The sequence below is a fragment of the Aulostomus chinensis genome, chromosome 16 (assembly GCF_037954235.1).
Source record: "Aulostomus chinensis isolate RoL2024-O1b breed Wild chromosome 16, RoL_Achi_v1.0, whole genome shotgun sequence".
In the NCBI taxonomy this organism is placed as follows: Eukaryota; Metazoa; Chordata; class Actinopteri; order Syngnathiformes; family Aulostomidae; genus Aulostomus; species Aulostomus chinensis.
This window is the reverse complement of record NC_141335.1, coordinates 24,070,933-24,097,233: the sequence shown is the minus strand read 5'-3', so window position 1 is coordinate 24,097,233 and position 26,301 is coordinate 24,070,933. Positions and strand designations below refer to the sequence as shown.

Below are 26,301 nucleotides of genomic sequence, written 5' to 3'. Positions count from 1 at the left end.
TAAACCAGATATTTAGTCGGGAGGACATCTTTTGTATTCCTTCCTGGTGTACATCATAAAAACATTGTAGTCCCCATTTGTGGTTTTAAATGAACGGGCAGTGAGCCAAGCTTTGAACAAGCAGCTATCTGAATGCTGTCACTGTGGAGGCCATTACGACGTTCCGTTTGAATTATAAAACCTCTCCAGAGTAAGGTGGGTGCTGCATGGCTGCGTGACTGCCCACTGTAGAGCAGAGATAGATGGCCTCAGTGAAATGCTTGAATGGGAGCCTGAGAAGGTGTCTGGCTTGTTATTGGACTTGTCATTGTCACTCAAAGAGGCGTGAGTGACAGAAGACCCTATTACTGTGCAACACTCACCTCCAGCCTTCAGTGATTGGACAGCCCCCATCACTGCGGTGGGGGAGGGGGACGAAGGAAATGCTCCACTGATCTCATTAACATGATCTCCTATCACACTCGGCTCTGGCAGAACCACAAATGTGAGGTGTGCAAATTTTAAGTATATACATTTGTTGGGGTTAATAACATCTTTGCGGCCGTCCCAAGAAAAGTCCGCTTTTGAAATAGCCGGTAAGTATGTTAAAACGGGTCTTCCCCAGAGAAAAATTATCTACTTAATTAAAAGGACCAGCAGGAAATGCCTGGAATCATGTCGGTATAATTATAAAAGCCCCATTTCTGTTAATCCTGGGCTCTGCAGTATAAGGAGCCTCACACGGAGCCAGACCCGGGCCTCTAGGAGACCACACAAGGCTCTCGCTGCTACAGGCTGCAGGAGGGTGGACGAGAGTCCAGAGGTCTGCTAGGTCTTGGGTTTACTGCAGCTGAGTGAAAGGGAGTCAAGAACCACGTCGTAGACATGTTTATAAGTCAAGTGTGAGAAGTAACTGTCAAGCACTGGTGCATCGCACTCTTACTCTCTGTCGCACTTCCTCAGCGCACTCTGTAATTTTGTGCGTTTTAGGGATTTGATTTGATTTTTGATTTTTACTCTGCTTTAATGTTTATCAAATCATTTACATCCTGGATTTTTTTTGAATGATTTCCTAATTTCATGATTTTTAGCATGTTTTTATAAATCATCTGCTGTGTGACAAATACCAGCTAATCAGGGCAGACTTTAGAGCTGGTGCGCGCGCGTGTGTGTGTGTGCGTGTGTGTGCACATGTATGTGAGTGGAGGTGTGCTGCGCTGCGTCTTCTCACTGTCAGGACCTTTTGATTTGTGTATCACAGCTGGGTCTGGGGGGAGACGTCTCAGTGGGCAGCTGTGGACTCTTAATCTCCCCTGCGCTGACACTGGCTCAATTAATAGATACCACACTTTGGGATTCCACAAGAAAGTTGTCTGGGTGCTGTCAGATAAATCACTGGAGAGGATTCCACGCTGGCTAACGTTAGCTCTGCCCCCACCGGCCTCTGTCTTTGTTAGCTCACTAAATGCTGAGAGTGTTACTGCAGTTTACCCTGAAGGCAGCAGTTGAGGGAATAACCGTGTCATTACGTTTTTGTTATTGATGTAAAAGTAATCAGTTTAAGTGTGCAGTAACACTTGAGAAATTCATACATGTAGAACTTTAATGGAGAACGTTTAGACTCTCATAATCAATTATTTTTCAAGTCAACAGTCGAGAGATCAGAAAATCCACTTGCTACTTAAATGTCATTACTGGAAGCTTATAGGAGATAATTTGTACCCACCAGGAGATTTCTCTGATTTCATTACATTTTTGCTCCTTTTAATCAACTTGTTTACAGTTTCCCCATAATGGAAAATTGATAATCATCTAGAGATCTCTGGTTATCTCATGTGAAAGAAAAGAAAAGCACTTACCTATGATTGGATGGATTTTGAGGCTAAACTGAAATTTTTGTCAGGCTATTTTCCTGTTCAGTGGTGTCACACCGGCGGTGATGAAGAATGAACATTTTAGAACACCAATTTTTCTTTTCTTTAAACTTTCAACGATAGATTCCATCGAGCTTTAAATATTATCCAACCAAAAAATAACAAGACAAATGAGAAAAGGTTGCAAATAAAACAGATAATACATGACCACATAGGTTGTCTTAAACTGACACGCCTGTGGACCTGAAATGACTGGAGAGAGCTGCACTTGATTTATGACACAAGACCAAACAAGAGCATCAGCGGATGGTGCCACAGTAATTAATTGCAATTAACATAATTGCTGGAATCCAAAATTGTAGTTGAAATTAAAATTGATTTATTAGACCTGCTTCTGCTCCTCCTGGCTACTTAGAAAAATGCTTTTACACAGAGAAGACAGAGCTACTTGGTTTAACAGCTCCATCCTGTAACACTTACAGCACCTGCATGTTGTACTCTTAGCTTTTTGTGCTCTTGTGTACTCTAGACTTTTATTTCTGAAGGGTGTCATGTGACAACAACAGTGAGAGGGATTTTTCTGTCTTTTAATATATGCATGTGCTGTGCTGTGATGAATGTTTAATTGAACTTCCTGGGATTGTCCTTGGTGCTGCTGAGGAAGAGGCGCCGCTCTGGTTTTAGCTGTTACCGGAGCACAGCCTGCTTTGGCTGTTTGTTGTTATGATATTTGATGTCATTAAATTATGAACTCAGAAAACAGGAAGACAGCACTCTTTGTTTGAGTAGAAGACTATTTTCAGGCCAGTGCAGCAGCGAAGAGTGGGACTAACTTCAGTCACACAATGTGTCTCAAGAAAAGATGTGAAGAGAACAAATACGGATTATCAACTTTAGTGTTCTACAAATTTTATACTGTTGCAACTTTGACAAATTGCTGCCACTGGAGCAGCAGTTCACAGTAACTAAGCATAAATATTGCTGCCAGAGGCAATTTTAACAGATCCGCAAGAACCTAAATGAATTTTTCTTAATTCTCTCAGTGGCATCAATGTACTGTAGGTTCTTGTCCTGGTACGACCTCGAACATTTTATTCTTTTGGTGTATCAGGCAAATTTGCTAGAGAACCCTTGATGCGAACTGCAGTTGTGAAACTGCAACTGCAGTGCAGATGTTTAGTCCTCCTGGTATAAGATGAACAGCAACCAGCGTCCTCGTTACTGCTACGCTCCGGATGTTTGCTCGGTTCTTTTTTGCTGTTTGCACTGTCCTGTCAGTTGGTCCAGGTAAAATAAAGATATTGATCAAGAAAAATAACGCTAGGTTGACCTTTTAATTGCATTGCTCTCTGTGGTTTTGACATGCCTCATGTGCTTTGCAAATGTTAATATATTGCACAAAGCTGCAGGCTTTGCTGAAGAAGTGCCTTACACCAGCAAACCCAAAGAACCATGCATAATGGCAACAGCTGTTCATGCATTTTAATCCAAAGCAGTGGCCTTTCATTGGATGGCTCCATCTTTCTTCATTTCCGTAATTATGGACTTGCCAGAGAATTTGGCCTGAAGATCCAAGAGTCCGAGGCAGCAGCCTCGCTCGCTTCCTTTCCTCACCTGCCTTAAGCTCGCTGGATAATTACATGCATTTGTCTCGTCCCGTCTACTGTTGTTGCTTGTTATAGCACTGAATGCATGGAACAAAGTGCTTCTGTTCCAACTTTCACCTCTACCCAGCTTGTTCTTAGAAAAAACATCCTTTACCATCAAGCAGCGGGCTCTCTTGGGTGACTCAAAGATGAACTTTGTGCGGGGAAGTAATTTATGATGGAATTGGCCTGGATCCACTCGGGGGTTTTGTTTTCAAGCCATATTTTCTCAGCATTAGTCTGTCCCTTATTAGCCTAAATTCTCAAAGAGGCCAGTTTCTTCAGGAGGTGACATTTAATTATTTCCGGATGTGTGTGTGTGTGTGTGTGTGTGTGTGTGTGTGTGTGTGTGTGTGTTCTGTTGATTCAAAATAGTCCCTCGCATGGACAGAGACGGCCGTATGTTAAACATACACAAACGTGTGTGATGTGCATTATTATGAGGTCATAAATGCAAAACAAAAAATCCCAAACCAAAACTTGTGCTGAGGTAGAAATCTGTCCGGCCAAATGAGCCGTGACTGGTCAGCAGCAGGACGGTCTTCCCAAAATAGTGAGTGCATGGTCGGTAGCAGTTGCTGTGTTCCTCACGCAGAGACGAGACCTGCTTCCTGGTGGTGGGGGTTCCATGCTGACTGTCTTTGCACAGATACAGTATGTATAGCTCTGGAGAACCACCGCCAAGAGAACTCTTTGATGTTTCTCGCAGCGAGAAATTAACTGCATGTCGTGTTTTTCGTGTGAATAAGGTATCAGGTTGTTGAGAAATACTTTGATTCCTCGCAGGAAGCAAATAATCAACAGGAAAGTTTCATATTGTTGAACCTATAGATGATCGCCGCACGAGAGACACAAAGAAGGAACGGCACTTTTATTTACACAGATGCAGACGTTGTAATGACTAATGGTTCTCTGCATAACACACACACACACACGCACGCACGCACGCCCACATGTATCTCTCTCTGAGGATATTCATTTACATAATACATTCCTCTTGCCCTATATCTCACCTTGACTAATTAAATCCCCTCCCCCTGACTCGGGTACCTGAAATGGTGATATTTACTAATGTCAATATTATTTAATTTATTAAAAAATGAAAACAGAAAAAACCCTGTATTAACAGGGCTTTCATTTATTTATTTCTTAATCAATTGTAGAGTTTGTTTTATTTTTTTGTTTGTTTTATTTCTACCCACATTTTCTGCTTTCTAATGAATCAAAATATGAGATTTTGATTAACATGGAGTTTCTGATTTACGAGATTAGGGTCAGACCACAATGGTGCACAGTTAAAGATGGTGGACGTAACGTTACTGACTGTGTTTCGTCTGTTGTAATCTGTCATTCAAAAATGAAATCACATATTGTTTTACGATACTATCAGGCATCATTGATGTAATTTCTGTTGATGACACGCTGATATAATCTGTAATCTGGAGCCCAAACTGGACCTAAACCCAGCTGTTACGTTTTAACCCTCAGACGAGGTGAAGCAGCCAAATCGTTCTCAGAATGCTGGCACTGAAAAGGTTTGAAACTTGAATTGATCCTCACTGAGATAAGAGTACTCATGTGCACACACACACACATGCACGCACGCACACACACACACACACACACACACACACACACACACACACACACACACACACACACACTTCACCTCATATTTCTTTTGCAGGGAAGAGAAAGATCTGAGAGTTTCTCCTCCCGAACAGTCTTCTGACACTCTATTTCACCCCAGCCCCCCCCCCTCTCTCTCTCTCTCTCTCTCTTTCTTTCTGTGGCAGTAATAGTAAAAGCTGGGGTGCCAAAGGTAATCTAACCTAGGAGACTAGGCGATAATAGCTACTTTGACAGACTGCTTGTTTGTAATAAGAGACTGGATGAGGAGTCAAAGGTGAAAAATGAGTGTGATATTGAAGGAAGGAGAGGAAACTGTAAGAGGAGGTTTGTGTTTGTGATTATTAGTACACCTCACACCCTCAGATGAAAAATGAAAAAAAAAGTTTTGAGATGTGGAGAGAGTAATAGAGGAAACAAACGGGGGATTTCCATCAGGCAGAATGTCACTTTGTAGGTGGCTGTGATCAGAATCGCTGTTATGGAGAAACTGCTGAGTGCACAGAAAGCAAACGGGTACCGTGACGATATGCAGACGGCCTTTTACTGGTCACCTCGTGGCAGGAAACATCATGCGTGTGCTTGTTGGTCTGTGCGAGGTCCCTCAGCTGTGAAGAAATGACAGCCAAAACTACAGCAGGGACCTGGAACGCGCACTGGGCAGCTTGTCATACTTCATTTGAATAATCCTTTGTTGATACTTCATGTCCTATCAGCTGACTGCAGTTTGTTGCTCAAACGTCAGCAGAGTCTAATCTAGATTGTCAGGGTCCGGGTTTATGTTTGGGATTGGATTTAGGATTCAAAAATAGATCAAGTTAATTAGTTACACTAGAGAAGACAACACTTTTTATTTGACACCTTTATTACAGGATAATTAGTATGACACCGTCCAAATAAAGTCTGTCTGGATTGGCTGTGAAGAAGAAGGCGGCTCTGTCCTGTGTCGAGTGAAGACCGTTAATGCCTGGCTGTCCAGGTCGCAGGGACTCTTGAGCTGCAACAACAAGACTCAGCAGTTAAAACAACACCTTTAAATGTGAGGGTCGCAGCTTTGACAATTGTCCCAGTCAGCCAGTAAGTGAGTGCCTCACGGCTGGGGTTCGGCACCGGCTCGTCCCCAGCTGTCAGACTTCACGTTTCCAACAACACCAACCTGAGATCGCTTTACAGGCCTGGGAACAGCATGAGGAGGGTGTCAGCCCCTCCCCCACAAATCAAGATCCCATTTAAGTTCCATGAAGTACAACTAGAGCGTAAGTTTTACTTATAAACCGTAAGATAATTGGGTTTTTCCATGCAGCCACATTAGTACATTTAGTTCTCAGACTCAACTGGATTAGTAATTCTTTAATCTCCTTATGAGCAACCAAGAGGAAGTCAATCTGTCTGTCTAGCACAGTCACTGGAAACTGAGGAAACTGCACGGAAGTCAATTCTGAGTTATCAGCACAATAATTGGTGTGAGCCGGAAGAGTACGGGCGCATCCCCCCGTTCTGTCCGTCACGTGATACAGCAGGAAGTAAAAGAAGGATTTATTTCACAGCTATGATGCTGTTGTAGCAATTAATGATCATGTGTTATTTTAGTATTATTATTGGACTTTGCCAGCATGGAAATTCTCTTGTTGGAGAGAAATCCTCTTTAAATCTCCAAAACTTTTACAGCTTAAAATGAGTGCATGTGATGCTTTGCTAGTGTTGCTTATTGATTCAGTGTTATATTTCACTGCTGCTATTTTAATTCTACATATTTGTTGTAAATACATATTAAAGTAAGAGAAAATCAGGTTTGTGCCTCATTCCGACAGCTTTCTAGTAAACATTTCATTTTTTTCATTCGCATTTGATCTGTACTTCTTATTTCTTGATCTTTGACAGTAGACATTAGATGGCTACCTGTGCTAATTGTAGTAAAATGCGATGATGGCATCTTTAGGCAGGTGCTTTAGTAAAAAGTCTTTCAACCGTGCAGGAAGTGGAGCAGCAGTTTTCTGATCTTCTCGCAGTGCTGTAACAGTTTTAGTTGAACTTTGATAGTGACAGGAAGCATTTAGGTCTCCAGCTGGAGGAGTTTTATTTTGTATAAATCGTCTTAATTGTCCCATTTTACATCTACCTGGTTGAGTTATATGGAAGTTTAGCTTTTGGAAAGAAACTTCACGCCCTGCAAGGGTGGAAAAGGAAGTTTCCATCAGTCCACCTTTCATGTGAAAGATAACCAGGCTGTAACAGAAAAGTGAAATGTGAGCCACTGAGTGGGGACAGCATGTTTTTCAGGATTCTGGGGTGCAAAAGTCTTGCGCCGCAAAAAAACCCAAAAGTGTCGCTCTCCATTTTGTGTGGTGAGATCCAGCTGCTGAACTCCTCACACACACACACACACACACACACACACTCCTCCATGCACCATTCCGCATCGCGCACACACTTTCAAAACTCATTAAAAAAGCTCGGACAAGGAGAGTTATTCTTCTTAAATTGTTTTAAGTAAAGACTAATAAAGTTACGTTCACTGTGCGTGTGTGTGTCTGTGCGTGTGCGCGGTCTCTCACCTCCTGCACAGCTCCGCACAGCTACTACCAATGAAGTGGGTTTCCTGTAGTATAAAACTATAATTAAAGATGAAACTCTAACCTATCAGTTTATTTTCTGCCATTTCACAGAAAACATGTCCAACGTCTGCTGACACATTTGCCAACTTGAGCAGAAACCTAGCAACAACAACAGGGCTTCCACTGCGTTGTCGTTGAACCTGTGATTGTTGTGTCATTTATTCAGCTTCCTGCGTGCAGAGCAGCGTCAGGGGAATTGTAAGCCGAAAGGCATTTTATGTCAATTTACAGTGTAACATCTGTGATTATATCTACCTGGCATTCTATTAGCCTAAATCCCATGTTTACCTGGTTATTTTAGGTAGACTGGAGCTTAAAATCCCTTTCCTGGGAACTTGGTTATAGTAGAGAACGTGCGCTGACTCCTGTTGCATCCAAAATTGCTGTGATTAGGGCACATAATCCAGCATCACAAGGGAGTAACCGCAGTGGCTTGAACATATTCCACCTGACATTTAGTTCAGCCAGATCTCTGATTGGCACTTGATTAGCAACTAATCCATGTCATTATCTCCTTCACTGAAATTAGTTTAGTAGAAAATGGTGTTGTAAATCACAGAGGTGGAATTGTGGAGAGGCTTTGATCTGCGCCAAGAAAGAAAAAAAAAAAAAAGCTGTGAGGGGAGAGGATATGTGGTGTTGCCATGGATACACAAAAAAAAAATGGGGGAAAGAAAATAAATGGCGTTGTAGTTTCAAGAATATGTTTGCAGCTGTCAGCGAGTATTGATAAAAGTTTTGGCTCCCGTCTCCTGACCTGCCAGGAGCCGTCGGTGTCTGAGAAGCCTCAGTGTCACGTAGTGCCCACATAGGCAAGAGGTGAGGTTTAGGTCTGCCCTGATGTGATCCCCTCCCTCAGGTTATTGAGTGATATTCAGTCTCCTCTACATCCAGACAGGTAGAATCCAGCTCCCCCTTCCTCCTCGTCCTCCTCCTGCTCTTCCTCCTGCCCACCCCTCGCTGCCTCCTCTGGCTCCAGTCCTGAACTCAACCCTCAGAGGAGCGGAAAATAATTAGGAGAGAAAATTGCAGCTGACACTATTTCTGAAAAGCAGGGTATTGTAATGAGAGCAGAGCAGGTATTCATTGTGTCTGAGGGAGCGATTGAAAGCCCTGGGTTTCCAGGCTGCTGGGAGAGTAAGCGGAGCTTTGCTGGTGCCTTCATGCACATGGGAACGGAGCCTTGAGAGGACGAGGCAGAGGTGTCTCCAACAATGGCGGGAGCCAAGGTTATAGCTGAGTAACTCATTGAAACGCCTCTAAACTCACACACACACCCAAAGACACACACTCATCTTCTTTGTCTCTCCCAATATGTCTCTCCCTGTGTCTCGTGCCCCCTCCGTGTTCCCATTATTAGTTCGGAGGGATGCTGTCCGGCCTCTCATCAAAGTTATCTTCATTAGCCGCGCTGACTGTTCAGGGAAGCGTTCTGTGAGCAAGGCACTCCAGAGAAGATGAAGAACTGTTCTGTCCTGCACTGGCCCGGCTTCAAGCAGCGGCAGGCTGCTCACCTCGCCAAGATGGATGACGCATCAACTATTATATTTTTCAATCAGGGCTAAGGAAGCACCGTTGTGTGGTGGAAAGAAGCAGCCGCTATATTAAGCCTGGTAAATTAAATCTCCTCCATAAAGTTGTCCTTACAGGAGTTGAAATACAGCACTGGGCACTGCTGACTTTTCATCATGTAACATAGCACATATTACTTACCGGTACATGTGAGCGGGGCGAACGCTGCGGTCGCATCATAGGGACCGACAGGAGTTGGATTCACATTCATTCATTTTGATGTTAAATCATGTAAATTTCCATTTAATCATCATTTTATGGGAGGGGTCGACAAAAATGAGGCGCATCTCACGGTGGATAAACAGGGCTAGAAGATGGTGGTGATGGCAGCGTCACACAGAAGAAGAGGAAGAGGTGGTCTGGCCTTCTATGGGGGCGTGTCTTTAGGATGTCCTGAGGGTTGTCCTTTCGTGTCAGCTAGTGTCGGACACAGGCCAGGACAAAGTTTGGGAATATTTGGAAATGGCTTGAGTGTCGTGTCAGATGAATTCACTGCGTCAAAGTTGATTCAAAAAGAGCTGATTCCGAAAAAGACAAAAAGCATCTCAACCCGAGCGTACAAACCTTTTTTTTTCTCCTTTAAAATAGAAACGCGACTTCTGCTCTGTAGAGCCTTCTTCTCATATGAGGCCTTAGGAAACAGCGGATGAGCTCATGAATGATAAAACTTCCATTTCCTTCCACCTCATTAGATTATCCTATATCATCCGATAATGGCAGCATTAGAATTACCTCAGTTTTCTCTGCTGCTTGTTTGTCTGTCAGCAGGATTAAGTCATAAAAAAACAGGCTGACTTTCACAAAACTTGGTGGGGGTTTGGGGGCGTATGTGATGGCCTGATTGCATTTGTAGATCGTCCAAGTCCACTGTGTGAAACTTGTAAACAAGATAAGTGTCTGAAGAGGCAGCGGAGACGTCCCCCTCCCTGAAATGAATCTTAATTTCATTGTCAGTTGATGCGACTCTGAGGGTGCCTTTGTAAAGTTGCAGGCATCCAAATGTATTGTGGGCATCTGGGGAGTAATGCTGATATCCCACCTAAATGAGGAAATAAATGGATGGACAAATTGCATGCGGGTCATTTCGCCACCGAGAAAAACGCAGGTCTTCCTTTAGCAGATTTGATAATGGACGTGGAAAAAAATGTTTTCAAACTCAAGATTACTTCACAAATTGATCTGCAGCCTGTGTTTGAAATTAAAATACTCTCTCTGTCTGTGGAATAGATAAGAGTGAGGTAGAGGAGCACCCGCACAGACATGTTACCCACAATGCATCGGTTGTACTCCACCTATTCCGTGAAGCACTCTAAGTAAGGCAGGTAAATTAAATCTGTAGCTGCAGCCCAGATTCTGACCACATCAGTCCAGCAGCTCCTCCATTTACAGGCACCGTGAACAAATTCCCAGCCTTGTAGGGACTCCTTGACACTGCATTCACACACACCGGGAGGAGCCGGGAAATGGAAGTTGGATTCCCCATCTACAATCTCATTCTTCAGCTACTGAGATGAAACAGAAGCCCAATGTGCTCTCGCTCGCTGGGCTCCCAAGGTGCTCGTAGGGAAGAGATGAACCGTGCTTGGCTGTGATGGGAGGAGGTGTCAGGGGACGGTCCACTCCTGTGGGAGCGCTGCAAACTGGAGGAGAGCATTATTAGATTTACCTAACCCGGTTGGCTTTCAATAACCACAGAGAAAAGATCCATTGTTAACATTTTAGTCATTTTAAACTATTTTTTTAATGTATTATTATTACGTCTCCAGATGGTTCTTGTGTTCTCAAAAGAGCAGGTCAGTCCCTGTTTCCAGAGTCAACGTCACTGACCTTGATGGCAGTTCATCCCTGAAACAGTTCGGCTCATCATGAAAAACCATAACTTTAAGTCTGCATGGAGGAGAGAAAGTCCTGCTCTCAAACTGCCTCTCAGCAAGTTCTTATTATTGGATACACATTGCCCTCCATTAGGGATGCAATGAGCAAGTCTGTAGTAATGGGCCTTACAGAGGTATTTACGTGAGCAATATCTGCTGATCCAGATGACGCGCCCATGTTATCCTGCATCCTGCCTTTTGTTTAAAGAGATTTCATCAAATGTCCTGAAAATAACCACTTTGTGACACATTTTTCTTTTTGACCAAATATACTGCCAAGACTTTCCATGCAAGTGGCTCCAAACCACTGTCTTGATGTGTGACGCTGCCTTGAGTACCTGCAGGTACCAATTCAATCGTCTCTTTTCCCCCTTGAAGGAAAATTAGCGGTGAATGATCCATTTGTGTGGTTGCTGTTTGCTTCCTCTGCCTTTAAACGAGCGTTCCTCAAGTCTGTGAGGAGAGAAACACCTGCCACCTGACTCAGCCACGTCTGCGTTAACCCTGAACCTCCCTCTCTGGTGCATGTATGTGGGATATTTAGATCATATATGCCTGATCTATAATGAGAACAAGTATTTGATCAGCAAATCCTCGAGTGTTTACTCTACATATTCATGACAGGTTACCAGCTTTGTCCAAAGATTAAATCCAGTTGGCTCTTTTCACCAGATTAGTCGTCACGATCATCTGGAAAACATCCTGACTCGATCCTCATGTACTCGTTGAGCCTTCGGTGTCCAAACTTCTCTCTGGGTTTGCTCGGGTTTTTTTCTTTTTCTTTTTCTTTTTCTTTTTTGTTCAAAACATCATGTAAGGGTAAAGAATATCTCAGAAGGAAGCTGCTGATGGGAACGAGCCTGAGAAGCACTCCAAAACTTCCTCATATGGCTTCATCACAGCCCTTATGTGAACTTTTTGTTAGTGCCTTGGGATTCTTTTTATGTTCCATATTACTGTTGAAAAGAGGATGTATCCAGACTCACAAAAAACTGCTAGCAAATACTTTTAATGCATAGATTATATTGTAACAAAAGATCTATTATGCATATGTATATATATATATATATATATATATATATATATATATATATATATATATATATATATATATGCAAAGATGTGAAAGAAGATAGCGATAAAAGGACATATTTGAAATTCTCAGCCATATTTGAACTTAAAGGGTAATAATTCATAAGTCAGTGTCGTTACTAACCACAGTGGAAAAAGTCGATGTTCAGTGTTTTGTGACTTTGTGTGAAATAAATGAGAGCTTTCCATGTAGCCTGAACGCTCGTCTCTTCTTGTTTGTTAGCTGTTAAGAAGCAATTATGATGCAAATAAGCGTGCCCGATGATCGCAGACAATCTTGTTTGCACAGAGGCTATTATAAAAATACCAAGCCTGCACTACATCAGCTCGCTGCTAAGTAGCTTTCATTGTCACCGCAGCGATCCCTCCTCATATCCACATCATTGTCAGACTTGTGTTACTTTTTCGAAAAGCCATCAGGATTCGTCTCTGTCAACTGCCTGTCCCTCAGTTCATTAAAGATGATTGATCGAGCTGGAAAATCTTCCGCCCAGCTGTTGTTGGTTGACTCATCCTTGAGAGACTGAAAGGAGCTCAAAAATGGACCATCCCTCTTCAAAGACCTTTTGTCTGTGTTGACAATGTGCAGCAAAGTACATTTTTGAAGACAGTGTGTAACTAATCTTTATCCTTTTCCAGTTTGTGCCGGCAGTGTACATGAATAATAATTGCATTACAGATGAAGATGGTGATTAGAGTCCCATTTTGTCTTTTATCATGAATATAAATGATTATATTTTATCAGTTCCTCACTTTTCTTCATCAATTCTTTAAGGATGTGTAAACATTTGATACTGTATCTTGCAGGCTATCTAGACCGTTAGCTTTGAGAGATAAAGTTACCCCGAGAAACCAAATAAAAGTCTGTTTGTCCGACTATTTCTGTTCTTCCTTCTGGCAGCGTTATCTTCTAATGGTTTGTGAGGATTTTTACAGGACAACTTGAGGAGGGTTTTATGATGTTTTAGTGTGATTGATAACATGCTCTTGGAGGGATGTCAGGCTTTCAGAGACGGATAATGTGGATTTCTATCTCTCTGCCTTCTCTTGTAAGACGTCCCATCAATCAACTGCATTGTGGCCTTAACCCGGTAAAATTAAAACCTTAGGGGGGCGGGGGGGGGGGGGGGGGGCGTTGTTCTGTAGAACCAGGACACACACATCAACAGGGAGCTCGACAGATTCAGAACACAGATCCACATCATAACAGACTCACCATGGAGAGCAGAACAGATTCCCATCACAGAGCAGAAAATACTGTTAATGATGTGACTGTATATGCCTGTTGACAATGGAGAGGGATTACAGGAAGAACAGTCTCATTTTCACCGTGTGTGGAGGAGTTATTAGATCCTGGCCCAGCTAATTTAATTCCTAAGCTTGTCAATATTTACCAGCAACGAGCCTGGCACACTACGGAGGACCCTCTCTCCCTGCAGAGAATACAGTAATAGGGAGGGATGCAGCAACCAGAGTGAAACACGTTGATATAATTTTCACTCTGCCTTTTTAAATCTTGTTTCTGTTGCACAGAAAAAGTTGATACATATGTCAAATGTCTGCCCCTTTGGTTTCCCTCACCTGTGTGTGTGTGTGTGTGTGTGTGTGTGTGTGTGTGTGTGTGTGTGTGTTTCAGTGGATGGCTGCATACACAAAGCGGCGGGACCAGGTCTGTACGAGGAGTGCAGCTCGCTAAATGGCTGTGAAACCGGCAAAGCCAAGATCACCTGCGGCTATGATCTCCCTGCAAGATGTGAGTGTCCGTAATGAATATGTTTGTTCTGTAATGTGCACGCTGATGCCTTCCAGCGATATTCCCGAACTGTCAGGGTGGCATCACCTGACTGTGGTGCGCATCAAAGCAGAGAAAACAACATACAGCCTGATGCTATAATGTATCCAGGCCGCGGGCTCCGTCGTTGGCTGGCTGAGCCTGCACACGCTGAATTGATGAAGAAGTAGCAATGATGGGTTTAGTGTGGAATAATTAAACCTCGCAGTGTTTGTGTGCAAGCGTGACTGCATTGTAAATGAAAGCAGTATATATTATTGTACACACATGTGCAGAATGACTGGTCTCCAAGCCAATATTCAGGGGAGGAGGATTTTTATATGCAAAATAAACCCGTTTGAATCATCATTCATTAGTTTGGATAACTCATTTGTATACAGGGGGAGTGTTTTTTTTGGGAGGATAATTAATATGATTGGTGCTTGTATGCCTGGATGGGACTGTCATCTGCACACAAACAAAGACATTAAGGGGGCTATTAGTTGCTTAATTTGATTGATTTTTCATCCCTGATTTATTCTGTTAACAGATCATAACTCTTACACCATAAACGATCAGAAGAGGGACGGCTTTGTGTGCTGTTCTTATCTCTTTTATGCATTTCATGTTTGGTAATCAAGTCGAAGAAAGTTCTGTCCATGCTAATGTCTTGCCGTAATTTTTCACATTGGGTGGGCGCGCTCGTGTGTGTGTCACTAGTAAAGTTTGTCACATGCTTCTTTTCCATGCAAACTTGAAAACACGAGAGATGTAAAAACCGTCACTTGGAGTAATTCGGTGGAGACTCGTGTCCCAGCGGTCCTAACCTCACCCTGAAGGATTTCCGTGAGACAGCCAAGACAAGACGTCGAGGCCCAGATGAAATTAGGTTGTGTTGTAAAGATGTCAAACAAATGGGGCAGATAAAACGTGAGTCACTCTTGTGGGCAGTGAGATCAAGTGTTGGTGGCACCTAAACAGAGAGCGCCATGACAGTTTAATAAGCTGCAGTGTCACCTGGGAGCAATCACAGCGCCGTTACTGTTATTGTAATTATCTCAGCGCAAAACGCCTTCTCTGGGCTGATGACTTGTTATAGGTTGTGTAGCTCTTTACTGGGAACAGTGTGTTCTTCTTTGAACGCGACACTATTTCATTTTCGAGCTATCTTTACTCCCGCACGGTATCATCTTCTTATCTTCCGGCCCTGATCACTGTCATCATCAGCGTACTCTTTCTTTCCAGCTCTTGGAAACTGACAGCTGCTTGACTTTGCTTTGTGAGTGCTCAGCTCTGACAAGAGATCTCGCCTGTTCCCAAAGTCTATCCACTGTTTGCTTTTGTTCTTGTTCCATTAATTTCCATCTCTGACTTATTTGTCCCACCTACACATACACATTATAAAGCTGCAGTGACAGCAACAACAATCTATTCACTTCTTGAAATCTCAAATAATAGCCTGTCCACCCCCTCACTATTTAATAAAGTAAACAAACTAGACAAAACACAATTGACACATTTTTTAATTTCCCTAAATTCCAGGATGTAACATGTAGGCGTAGCAGGAAAGGATAAAAGCTCACAGTGAAATTGCAGTGTATATTAGATTAATTGAAAGTTAATGTTATGTTAATGGCTCTGAGGCTAAAACGAAATGCAAAAGTATATTGAAACTGACAGAAAATATTTTTAAATATTTGTATAATCAAGTGATTAACCAGTAAACAACTTCGTGTCATTATTGGGGGCAGATGGATCATCTTAATTGACAGGGACGGCGACTGAAACATTACAAAAGTCATTATATTGCTGTTTAAGAAAAGAACGTCCACATCCAGCAGGAGCTTTTCAACCAACATGTTTGTGAGAGACGTGCGAAGAGTTTTCTGACCTGCCATAAAAAGGTGGATATGTTGAAACATTATTTTGGTCATAGTGGGGAAAAAAAGCGTGTTTTGATTCTAACCTCAAATTAATTTTAAGTAAATTGCCTGGATTGATTTGATGAGACAATACACTCTTCTGCATGTTTTTTTTTTTATTTATTATCAAACCTTTCACAATATTTTCTTCTCTGCCAACATGTTTGATTTACATTTTCATGTATCTAAAACAATTCATGCCTCCAGGGCTCTATGTATGCACGAGGACTCTCATTTTCATTGCACGCAAAACTTCCTCTGCTGACACACTCCTGCAGATGGCAGCTCATCTACTCCAGCAAGAGTGCAGATAAAGCAGGCAGATGGACAATTTACCATTCACATCTTGGCAAACCTCGATATTTCCTTTGTGGGCTTCTCTTTTCCTGAGCATTAGGCTGCTTTTCACAGTTTTCTATAGACACCAGCGTCTCTGAGGATCGTACTCATCTTTGGGGACCCCCTCTGGAATCCATCCCTCCACATATCATTAAAAATAAGCACGTTCAGTAAAGCCTGAATAACACGGCGTAAACTGTAGATCACTTTGCTTTTAATTACGTTTTGGGGGGGATTTAGGCTCGGCTTCACATTGTTCCTCCAGCAGTCGTCTGATGACTGTGCCAGCGATGCATGGCCCCCCGCCACACTCTCTATCTTACAGCATTTTTAGTGTTATTTTAAGATATCACCCAGAGTTTATATTCTGTTCGTGGATTACAAAGGATTACACTGGTATGTTTTGTTGTTTTTGTAAGACAATGAGAACTTGCCATTTAAACATAATAGTCAAAATAGCTGGTAAAGCAATAAAATGCTTCCTTGTGTCCTGAGGAGCTGCTTTGTTCCCGATGAGTAGTTGGCCTTGTTTGGAGGTTTGATGTGCTGAGGCAATGGAAAATGGCCGTACTACCCCAACCCATCCAGGCTGCCCCCCCCCCCCTTCCCGTCCCTCCAACTCTCCCCAACTCTCCCCAAGACAAGAAAATTGCTCTCCATTACATCCCACTAAGCAGTTTAGGCTGTGATTCCCAGTGGCAAATGAGCCTTTTCTTTAAGCGGGCCAAGCACATGTGGGACTGATTATTATGGGGCTGGTCGAGGATTATTAATCAATGACAGTAATTACCCACCTACCATAGCGGAAAGACTCCAAAAAAACCTGTCTCTTACATCAATCTGACAAGGAAATTGTCTATTTGCCCTCGTGTTGGACAAGTTACTCATCTGTTCTTAGATTAACGATCAAGTGAAAATATGATGTCAAGCTTAACAAGTCCCGTGTTTGTGGTTCTACAAGTGGAGGATGTTTAGTGATCTCGCTGCGATTGCTTCATTTTGGACATCCCACTTTGAGTGTGCACCACAATGCATAATTACTCAATGAGTCGGGGTTTGCCCACGAAATAGCATGCATGATACCCAGTATGGCTACACAGAGAAGAATTAACCATGAATAGTAAATGAGGACATCCCAGTTCATCTGTCAAAATGAGATTTGAAAAAGTTGAAGTGCAATAAAAACTTTGTGGATTGTTATAAGTTTGGAATAAAAACAGAGGCACGACTGCAGCGGTGAGACTTCTCTTATAGACATCTAGAATATACAGGATTTCCCCCAATTTATGAGGCTGGCTGAGGCACATATGTTTTTGTAGATACAGACATCATTAAGTCGGCTATGAACATCTGCTATAAATCCCTTTTTAAAAACTTTTGGAAAAACGCATCAGTATTCAGTCATCTGACCAGAACTGTTCTGCTGAGCAGAATCCTGTGTAGCGGACGCCACCGCGTCGACTGGACAGTCCCCACTCACTCGCGTCACTCCTCAGTCCAGCTGACATCTGACGTTTCCGCCATCCTGTCAGAACGCTAATGCTGGCCAACACAACGGCGTAAATGACAAGGATATATTTTAGAGAGCCCAGATCTGACACCGGATCAGCCAGTGGCAACATTCAAGCGCCGGGTTTCAGTGTACGCACAACACGGTGGGCTTCATTCACATGTGATTGTACAGTAATCTCGTGTGTAATTGTTGACGTGTTGAGTCTTCACGCTGGGCTGTTGAGTGCGACCAAGAGTGAGAATGTTGTAATCATGTAAAAGTGTGACACCGCAGAAGATGATGTGCAGCGGCTGAAGCCTCCAACAGAGCCGTCTCATTATGATGCGGCTGCTCAGGTCCAAACTAATAACGTTTAGCAGGGATCTCGAGGGTTAATCTGTACTTACGCATTTCAGCCCTGGCTGTCACCGTCGAGCTGGAGGGTATTTAGAGTTTAAACTAGAGGTCTGCTTGGGAAAGTTAATGTCCCAAAGGAACTTTTAGATAGACGTTAGCTGTTTTCCCTTTCCCATTTTCCTCTGAAATCTTTTACCCAGTTTTGTTTTCCTCTCTTGGGCTGTTTTAGATTGACACTTCAAAATGTTTGTGCTGTTTATTGTTTTGCTTCTCTCTCTCTCTCCCTTCCTATTATTTTAGCTCTGTGTGTATGTCTTAAATAATGAATCATATTTGGATGCAAGAAATAAGGGCCAGTCTTTCATTTTTGTTGTTGCTGTCACAACAGTGGCCTCTTTGCATTTTAATCTTTGTTGATTATATTTTATTTGTAAGTGTTTCTAGAGCTGCAACCATGCACTCCTGACGACACATCATTTATATTTTTACATATATGGACCTATTTCTGCAGCCTGCACTTGTAGGCTTACTGTATCTCTAAAATGCGTCTAATCTCACTGAACACAGAAAACAGTCTGGCTGGCTATTTTGCTCCCCTCCAGGGAAATGTCTGAACTGCTTTTTGCTCTGTCTTATCAGTTGTAAAGTTATAGATTTCAGCCCATGGAGCCATGCTTCCACCCACCGTACTCTGATAGCGGCAAGACAAAATACTGGCAAACATTTGATTACTCTCAAATAGAACTGGAACGCGAACTCCGTTGAGCAGCCAGCTCGGTCTCTACAGTGACCGCACCTCTCTGCTGGTCTCTCCAGCTTCTCCAGAACACACACACACCTCTGCAATGTATTGATTTTTTCATATCCTGATTTCCTTTATTCACGGAGATCTGATGCTACAATGTTATTGCAGTGCTCCTTTTCATAACATCAAGACATCATGTTTGGATTTCTGCAAAACCTCTGAGGCCGATTCTTTGTTTTGTTGCTGCCACACTTGGTGGTGTTGGATGAAGGAAGAACCCGTTTAATTTTGGAGCAGATCTGTTAAACACTGCCAAAAAAAGGACATTTTTAAACATTCGTTTTTGCTAAGATCCTTGGTGTCCAAACACGCGGATGACATCATCATCGGCCTTCTTGAGGGAGGTATGTGCTTTCAGACTGATGGTTTGATGAAAGCCCATCTAGGTGCATGTATCTGAGATATATTTAGTGATACCATATTAATATCCTTTTCACAGACATTCATCTGTTTTATGACGACCTTATCACCCTTCCCAAGATGAATTAAAGGTTATCTCTTTATTCAATCACAGTAATGCTGATCCACTCAAAGCGAGCGATGTGCCAAACTACGGTCGTGAGCTTGCTGTCGTTAGATGTTCCAGGTTGAGTTTTGTATTTATGTGATAGTCAGGGCTGTCTGACGCATCTGAGCGTTGATATTTAACACTTGAATTCTTATTAATGTGTTCAGGAGTTATAATATTGGCTAATCAACAACACGACAAAGCAGCAGCTCCTCTTCTATTTTCAGCGGTGGTTTCTGGCAGAGGTGATATACAGCAGGCGATCGCCGCGGGCAGCAAATGTTGGGGGGTGCACGCTCTCAGCTGTATCGATCACAACCAACACTCACAGGCACACGCTTGGGTTTAACTCAGCCTGACGCGGCCTCTTTCCTGTCTGACGGTACAGCTGCTGACTGTCAGTAAGGAGGATGCTGAGACAGCCCCCCCCCCCCCCCCGAACCCTGCAAGTCTGATTTGTAACTAATCCCATTTATGAATGAATAACTTCTGGACTGGAGCAGACTCAGCTGACCGGCAGCATTAGCATCAACCATTTGGTTGCCGGGCAGATCTCTTGTGAAGATGACTTCAATGGCTTGGTGGAAGTGCACGTTAATATTTCACTATTCTTAACATTTTCAGAATTGAGCTTTTTTTCTGAATGTAACATTTTCTGATTGAGGCGATCAGAACTTTCCAAAAGTCCTACTAATCTTTGAAAACGTCACTACCAGCTAAGGACAGGTTGAATTGTTGTCTTTCAAGAATGCACATCAGCAGAAATTATAACCGTTAATTGTCAGTGTGTAATACTTGAACTGGACTGGAGAGAAACAGCAGTGAACCTCAGTTCCGCTCTCTGTCTTGTAATATTCATGTTCCTGCATCTGAATGGTTTCACCTGTAATCATAGTGGGATATTGAGTGCACGAGAGCAGTGTAACACGGAGGGATCTCAGTCAAAGGTTAGCTTCCCGTGTCAACAGCAGGGGTCAGCCGGTCAGCTCAGGTGGTCCTGATGATCGAACAGGGAGTAAATGTGGGTTTAAATCAAGGAAGAGAAGGAGAATCCGGTTTGAGACCAGAACCAGGAAGTGTGCTGTGTACATGTGCAGCAAGGGTTTTCAGCCTGTGTGATTAGAATATAAGCAGTATTTTGACAGTTATTGTTGTGCTCCTGTGTTCACTTATTGCAGAGCTACAGGATAAGTGGATGCAACATGGACCTGCCAGAAGTGCCTCCGGCTGTTGTTTTAACAAACTTTGTTCCAGCCTAAGATTTGTAAATCCTCTCTTAGTTTTGTGTGTGTGTGTGTGTGTGTGTGTGTGTGTGTGTGTGTGTGTGTGTGTGTTGGGGGGGTATGTGGGTGTGGGTGTGTGTGTGTTTGTGAGCTGTGGTGGAACTTCTGAGTCTGTACTTAGACTAAACACACGTGGGAGCTGCACCCCAGTTAAGTTCACCTCCTCTATCTTCTGCTCCCTTTCGGGACAAAATGGGTGTCTCTGGTGTTTACTGTAGCTGCACCTGTGCTAATAATACTAATCATCAGCCAGAGATAAATATTTCTCCCTGATAGCATGAGCCGTCTTTCCCTGGCCCTGTTTAATCTGGAGGACCAGGTTGTCTGTTCTGTCTCTCCACTCAGCAAACAGATAAATCACAGCAAAGTACCCTCCGTTAGTCAGTGACATGCAGCTCATTCTGATTAAATTACACCCCCACAACATTATCATTCTCTCAAGCTTGTTTATCAAGGCAGTCCCCGCCCCTTCACATACAGAGGGGCCGTCTCTCTCTCAGAGGGTCATTGGACAGCCCTTAATTTGCTAATTTGCGTACAAGTTGTTGTGTTAATAAAGGAGCTGCTGTGATACGGATGCTTCTGCTTTTGCTGCAAGTTTGGACCTAATTGCTGTGAATCCTGCAGAATTAGCACCAGAAAAAGAATCAGACCTCTGGCTTTGATATATTCTTGAAAATATGTTTATTCAATTGTTTGCGTCTTGGGGGGGGGGGGGGGGGAGGTGGCATTTAAACCTTGTTTAGCACCTTATTTGCACACTGACCAAATTTAATTCCGCTGGTTTATTGAATTACTTCATCCCATGGAAGAGCCGTAATCCTTTTAGAGATCAAGCATGTAAATAACATGCTTTATGAGATGTTCGTTCCGCAGCAGTGCATTGTTAACATTGTCAGCTTTGCTTTGCACAAATAAAAAGACCTGATGTGACAGACGGGAGAACAGACTGTTCTTCATCGCTATATAGTGGCTCAAATAGAGGCAGTGTGACTGTTACAAGATGGGTTGTTTTTTTCTCATTTCTGATTTGAAGCTGGAGTGAATGAAATCCTTTGTAAAAATAAACTGGGCTTTGCTCAGCCGTGGTGGCCATCGCCGCCCCAACCACACACACTCACGACTGAGTCCTGTTCCTGCTCACTGTTAGCGCTCACATCATAAATGTCACTTCATCACCGCATGCACACATTTAACAGATGGAGTCGAGCTAAAACTGTCCGACAGTGATTGTTTTAGTGTTTTTGACAAATTCCTCCTTCACTCAGCCCTTCTGTCTCTGTGTTTATGGAATTAGGTAGCGATAGTTTAAAAAAGATGAAGTTACACTTTCCGTTGAGACGGCTGCTAAAATGCTAATTAAATCCATAGATAATATATATTTCAACAGCCAGTTAAACCTGAAAATGCAGAAGTGAATGAATAATTCAAGGAAAGCGGCACTTAAAGATTTATTTCCTTTTTTGTTTTTTTAGACCAGCGGTGCTTTTTAGAGATAATGGTCAGAAATGTTGGGCTGTTTGTGATTACTCTCCCCCTCCTCAAGATGAATTAATGATTGAATAAATAAAGTGTGAAAAGGAAGATCAGATCTCGAGGAGAGGCCAGATATTTTTGACATTATTTATGAGAGTAAAACGGCCTTGGCTTTTCCTCACTAATCCCCTCTCTCTTGTGATGGGTGTTCTCTCAAGGAACAGAACAAACCTCATTTCACTGCTCATCTACAAAAAGGTTCAAGTAGTCCTTCTCTTTTCAGATATTTATGTTTCCTTTGTTGGCCGGCCTGTCACTCTCTCATACCTCTTGAGAACTGCAGTAATTTGGTAATTTTGTCTAAACGGTGATACTGTAATTATGTGGCATCAGCTGCCTAGCTGTCAGCGAGATGGCCAACGGTCATTCATCACTGGGAAACTAGAGGGGTGGGGGTGGGGGGGCATTGTGAATGATCGGGTAAACATTAGCAGACAGAAATTGTGGTGGTCTCACCCGAAAATGGCTGAAAATAGGAGGTGAGAGGCCTTCGCAGTAATGGGGTGCAGGAGCAGCTACAGCCTGTGTGGCAGTTTGGCCCAGGTGGGGGGGTGGGGTTTGGCAGTAAGGCGTGGCGAGGCCCCGGAATGACAGTGATGTATCAGGAGGGGGCTTGTGGGTGGTAGATGAAGAGGGACCACTGGAAGGTCAGGTTTGAAGTGGAATGTGGCAGCAGCTTTTATGCAGTCCTGCCTTCCCATCACACACAGCTCCCATCTGTCCACCAGTAAGTCTGGCCTAATGAAGGCTGTTATAAAGGGCTCATCTCACACACACACACACACACACACACACACACACACACACACACACACACACACACACACACAAAGAGCCGTCACTAATGAAGTGTTGTGGCTGCCACAGTCTCTTAACAGTTTAAAATTTCATATAATGGTGAATAATATTATTTGCATGACTCGGCAGTAGGGCTTAATTAGCCTACTCAATTAGCCTAATGTAAAACAATGTAATGTCAAACACTCTCTTCTCTCTCTATAACACAACACCACAAGGCTTTTAACCAGCACTGTTAGATATACAGTATAGATCCTTTGCTGAATCTCTTCTAACGACAGCGATCCAGCACTGGCTGCCACTGTTACCTCTTGATAAGAGGGTCCCGCGTCCGAGTCCTGGCTGCCTCAGGTCTTCTCTGTCCGTGTGGAGTTTTCATGTTCTACCCCGTGTCAGTGCCCCCTACCCAAACCATCAAAGACATGTGTGTTATTTTTGTGATCAAGGAGCTGGGACAATATCTGGAGCTGGTCCCCGTTCCTTACAGGAGGGGTTAAACACAGAGGACAAATTTCGCCGTCCATATGACATTAAAGACATATGCTGTGCACCGTACGCAGTGTTTCTGCTGCCTTCACATTTTTCCTTCTCCCCTCAGGGTATCTAATTTAATATTATATCAAATTATTTTGTGTCAGGCCAGTGATTCATAAAGAGATTATCTCAGAGGGAACAGCATGATTTGATTGTAGTCATGTGGATGCCAGCAATGCTGTAAAATAATACTGACTGACTGGTAGTGAACTGCAGGGAAGTGGCATAACTCTCCTCCCGCCACTAAATGCATTCTCTCACAACAGCAAACTGTGAACTCATAATTTCGAAACATTGTAGAAGCAGTATGAAGAGCACTAACCTTAATGCACATAATACTTTTATTTGCATGCTGAAATGCCTCAGCCCTACAGCAGGGTTTAACAGAAACCAAGCCAGCTCCAGCTCTTGAGAGATCCGATGACACAAATGGGAAAGGGCACAAATCATCCTCTCATCCGTGATTTCAAGAAGAAAAAAAAAGGTTTTTGCCCCTCGAACAACACAAGCTTGTGGGTAAAAAGTCTCACTGTTACACGAAGGAGCAAAATCTTTTTTGTTCTGCAGTTGTTTTTATTGCATGGAAGAGCCAAATAAAGAAGAACTAATCAAATGTGATGATTTCCAATGGAAAAGTGGGCGGTATCGTGTGAGAGATTGAGGCCCCAAAGCCCATCCCACAGAGTCCCAAGATGTTTGCGGACGTACAAAAAAGGAAAAAAAACAACAACAACAACTCTTAAGACATAAAATAAAACTGAATAGAATTCTGAAATCTAATCACTAAAAGAAATGAAAATAATTCCCACATCAAGAATAATGACAGCTTAAGAATTGTCACTGAAATATGAATATTAAAAAGTCCCTCTCAGATTGATGTGTAGCAGAAGGCTATTCCACGACATGGCACCAGTTTAAAAAGGAACTTCTGGCTTCATTCTTCACTTGAGGCTCTCTCACACACACGCACACACGCACACACATACACACACACACACACACACACACACACACACACACACACACACTGCTTCAGGCTTCCTGACGCTGAAACTAACTCCTATACAGAACCTTGCCACCGGTTCTGCGGGGACAATAGTGCTCAGTGTCTGGCTAACACTTGCATGTGTCCTCTGATGACAGTGTTGTTGTCTGGGAAAAGTGAAGTTTTAATCTTATTGCTCTGTTTACCTCACAACCAAGTCTCGGGATAAAAACTAATTAACAACAGGGAGTAACAGTCTCGTGTCGTGCCATTTTCACAGCTAATTATGCATGAATACAGCCTGCCTAAATAGTTGCTCCCTAGTCTTTGATGTTCCTTTCACTAAATTGCCATGGTTACTTCCGCTCATTAGGCTTTTAAGATTGTAAATGTTGACAGTTTTTATCTTTTTTTTTTTTTTTTTGTACCTCACATCCCAGAAACACTCCTCTGAATTACAATGGCAGTGAGTCTTTGGTAGACTGTCTGAGCTACTTCATCTGTTGTGACCTGACTGTGTGCATGTGTGTGTGTGTGTGTGTGTGTGTGTGTGTGCGTGTGTGTGTGTGTGTGTGTGTGTGTGTGTGTGTGTGTGTGTGTGTGTCCCAAGTCTTGGTTTTAATACTGTGGATTTAGACCTGCGCGGTGGTCCTTAAAAAAACATTAACCCACCCATAAAAGTCCATATGGTTGCCTATAAACTCTAATGGGCAAGTGGACCAACACAGAGGAGCCTGTGTGCCTCCAGTGAAACCACTTTTAAGAAATACTGAAATGAGACGATGAAAGCTAATTAAATTCTTTCTGATATCATTCTAGCCTTGGCTGGCTTCCTGGCTTTATACCTGTTTTGGTCTTGATTTACATGTTGACTTGAATGGAAGGAAGTTTGTGTGTAGCTTTAGAGGCGTTTGAATATTTAACCTCGCGCGGACTTCGCACCTGAAGCACTTTATGTCCGGAGATCGTTTGGTTTGAGGAGTAATTGAGTGATTCCCCTCAGTGGTAATTTAGCTCTGCATCATAACAATAAAACACAGCTTGGGGAAATTAATTAGACATGTGGAGGATTCACTGTATAGCTGTATATCACACCTCCTCTGCATTTAAGATGAATTAGATTTGATATCCAGCTCTACTCCTGTACGTCTCCTGTTCTAAAGATGCACCGAGAAGGGAAAAGTCTGCAGAGGTCAAAACTGGAGTTTGAGTAATGAATTAATTATGAGACCGTTGTGTTTTGGCTTGTGGCCTTCAACAGGCTCGGCATACAACACTTTAGCGAGAGCATCTGAGTAGGATGGGTGTGGAAACTATTAGAAAGGTTAAAAGGTATGAAAGACTAATAGCGCATATCTAAAAGAACCCAAATCTCCATCAAGGAGGATGTAGATGTTTTCAGTCTGTTAGCATTATACAAAAAGTACATGGCTGAATTTCACAAAACTCGGTGGAAGGTTGAAGCACGTGCCAGGGAAGAGCTCACCCGCATTTTGGCCAATTTTATGTGGCTGACAGAATACTTGTATGACACCAGCATCAGAAAATGGCAGCCTCAAACATGAACTTTAGACAAATAAAGTTAAGATTTATTTCAGGGGTGTTGTATCAACCATTATTTAAGTGTAACTAATAAAATTGGCAAGTGAGCGAATGTCTGTTTTGGAAGTGAGTTTGGCTTTGAACCACA

The 26,301-nt window shown here is 42.8% G+C and overlaps 1 protein-coding gene across 2 annotated transcripts in view; it reads left to right on the top strand.

Annotated features, from left to right (window-relative positions):
* The window catches only part of macrod2 (mono-ADP ribosylhydrolase 2), a 439,675-nt gene that overhangs the window by 169,988 nt on the left and 243,386 nt on the right, over nucleotides 1-26,301 (top strand). For both annotated transcript variants that reach the window (XM_086180851.1, XM_086180850.1), the window contains exon 5: nucleotides 13,918-14,034. In XM_086180851.1, coding sequence (XP_086036977.1) covers nucleotides 13,918-14,034 — 117 coding nt within the window. The remainder of the gene's footprint in view (nucleotides 1-13,917; nucleotides 14,035-26,301) is intronic.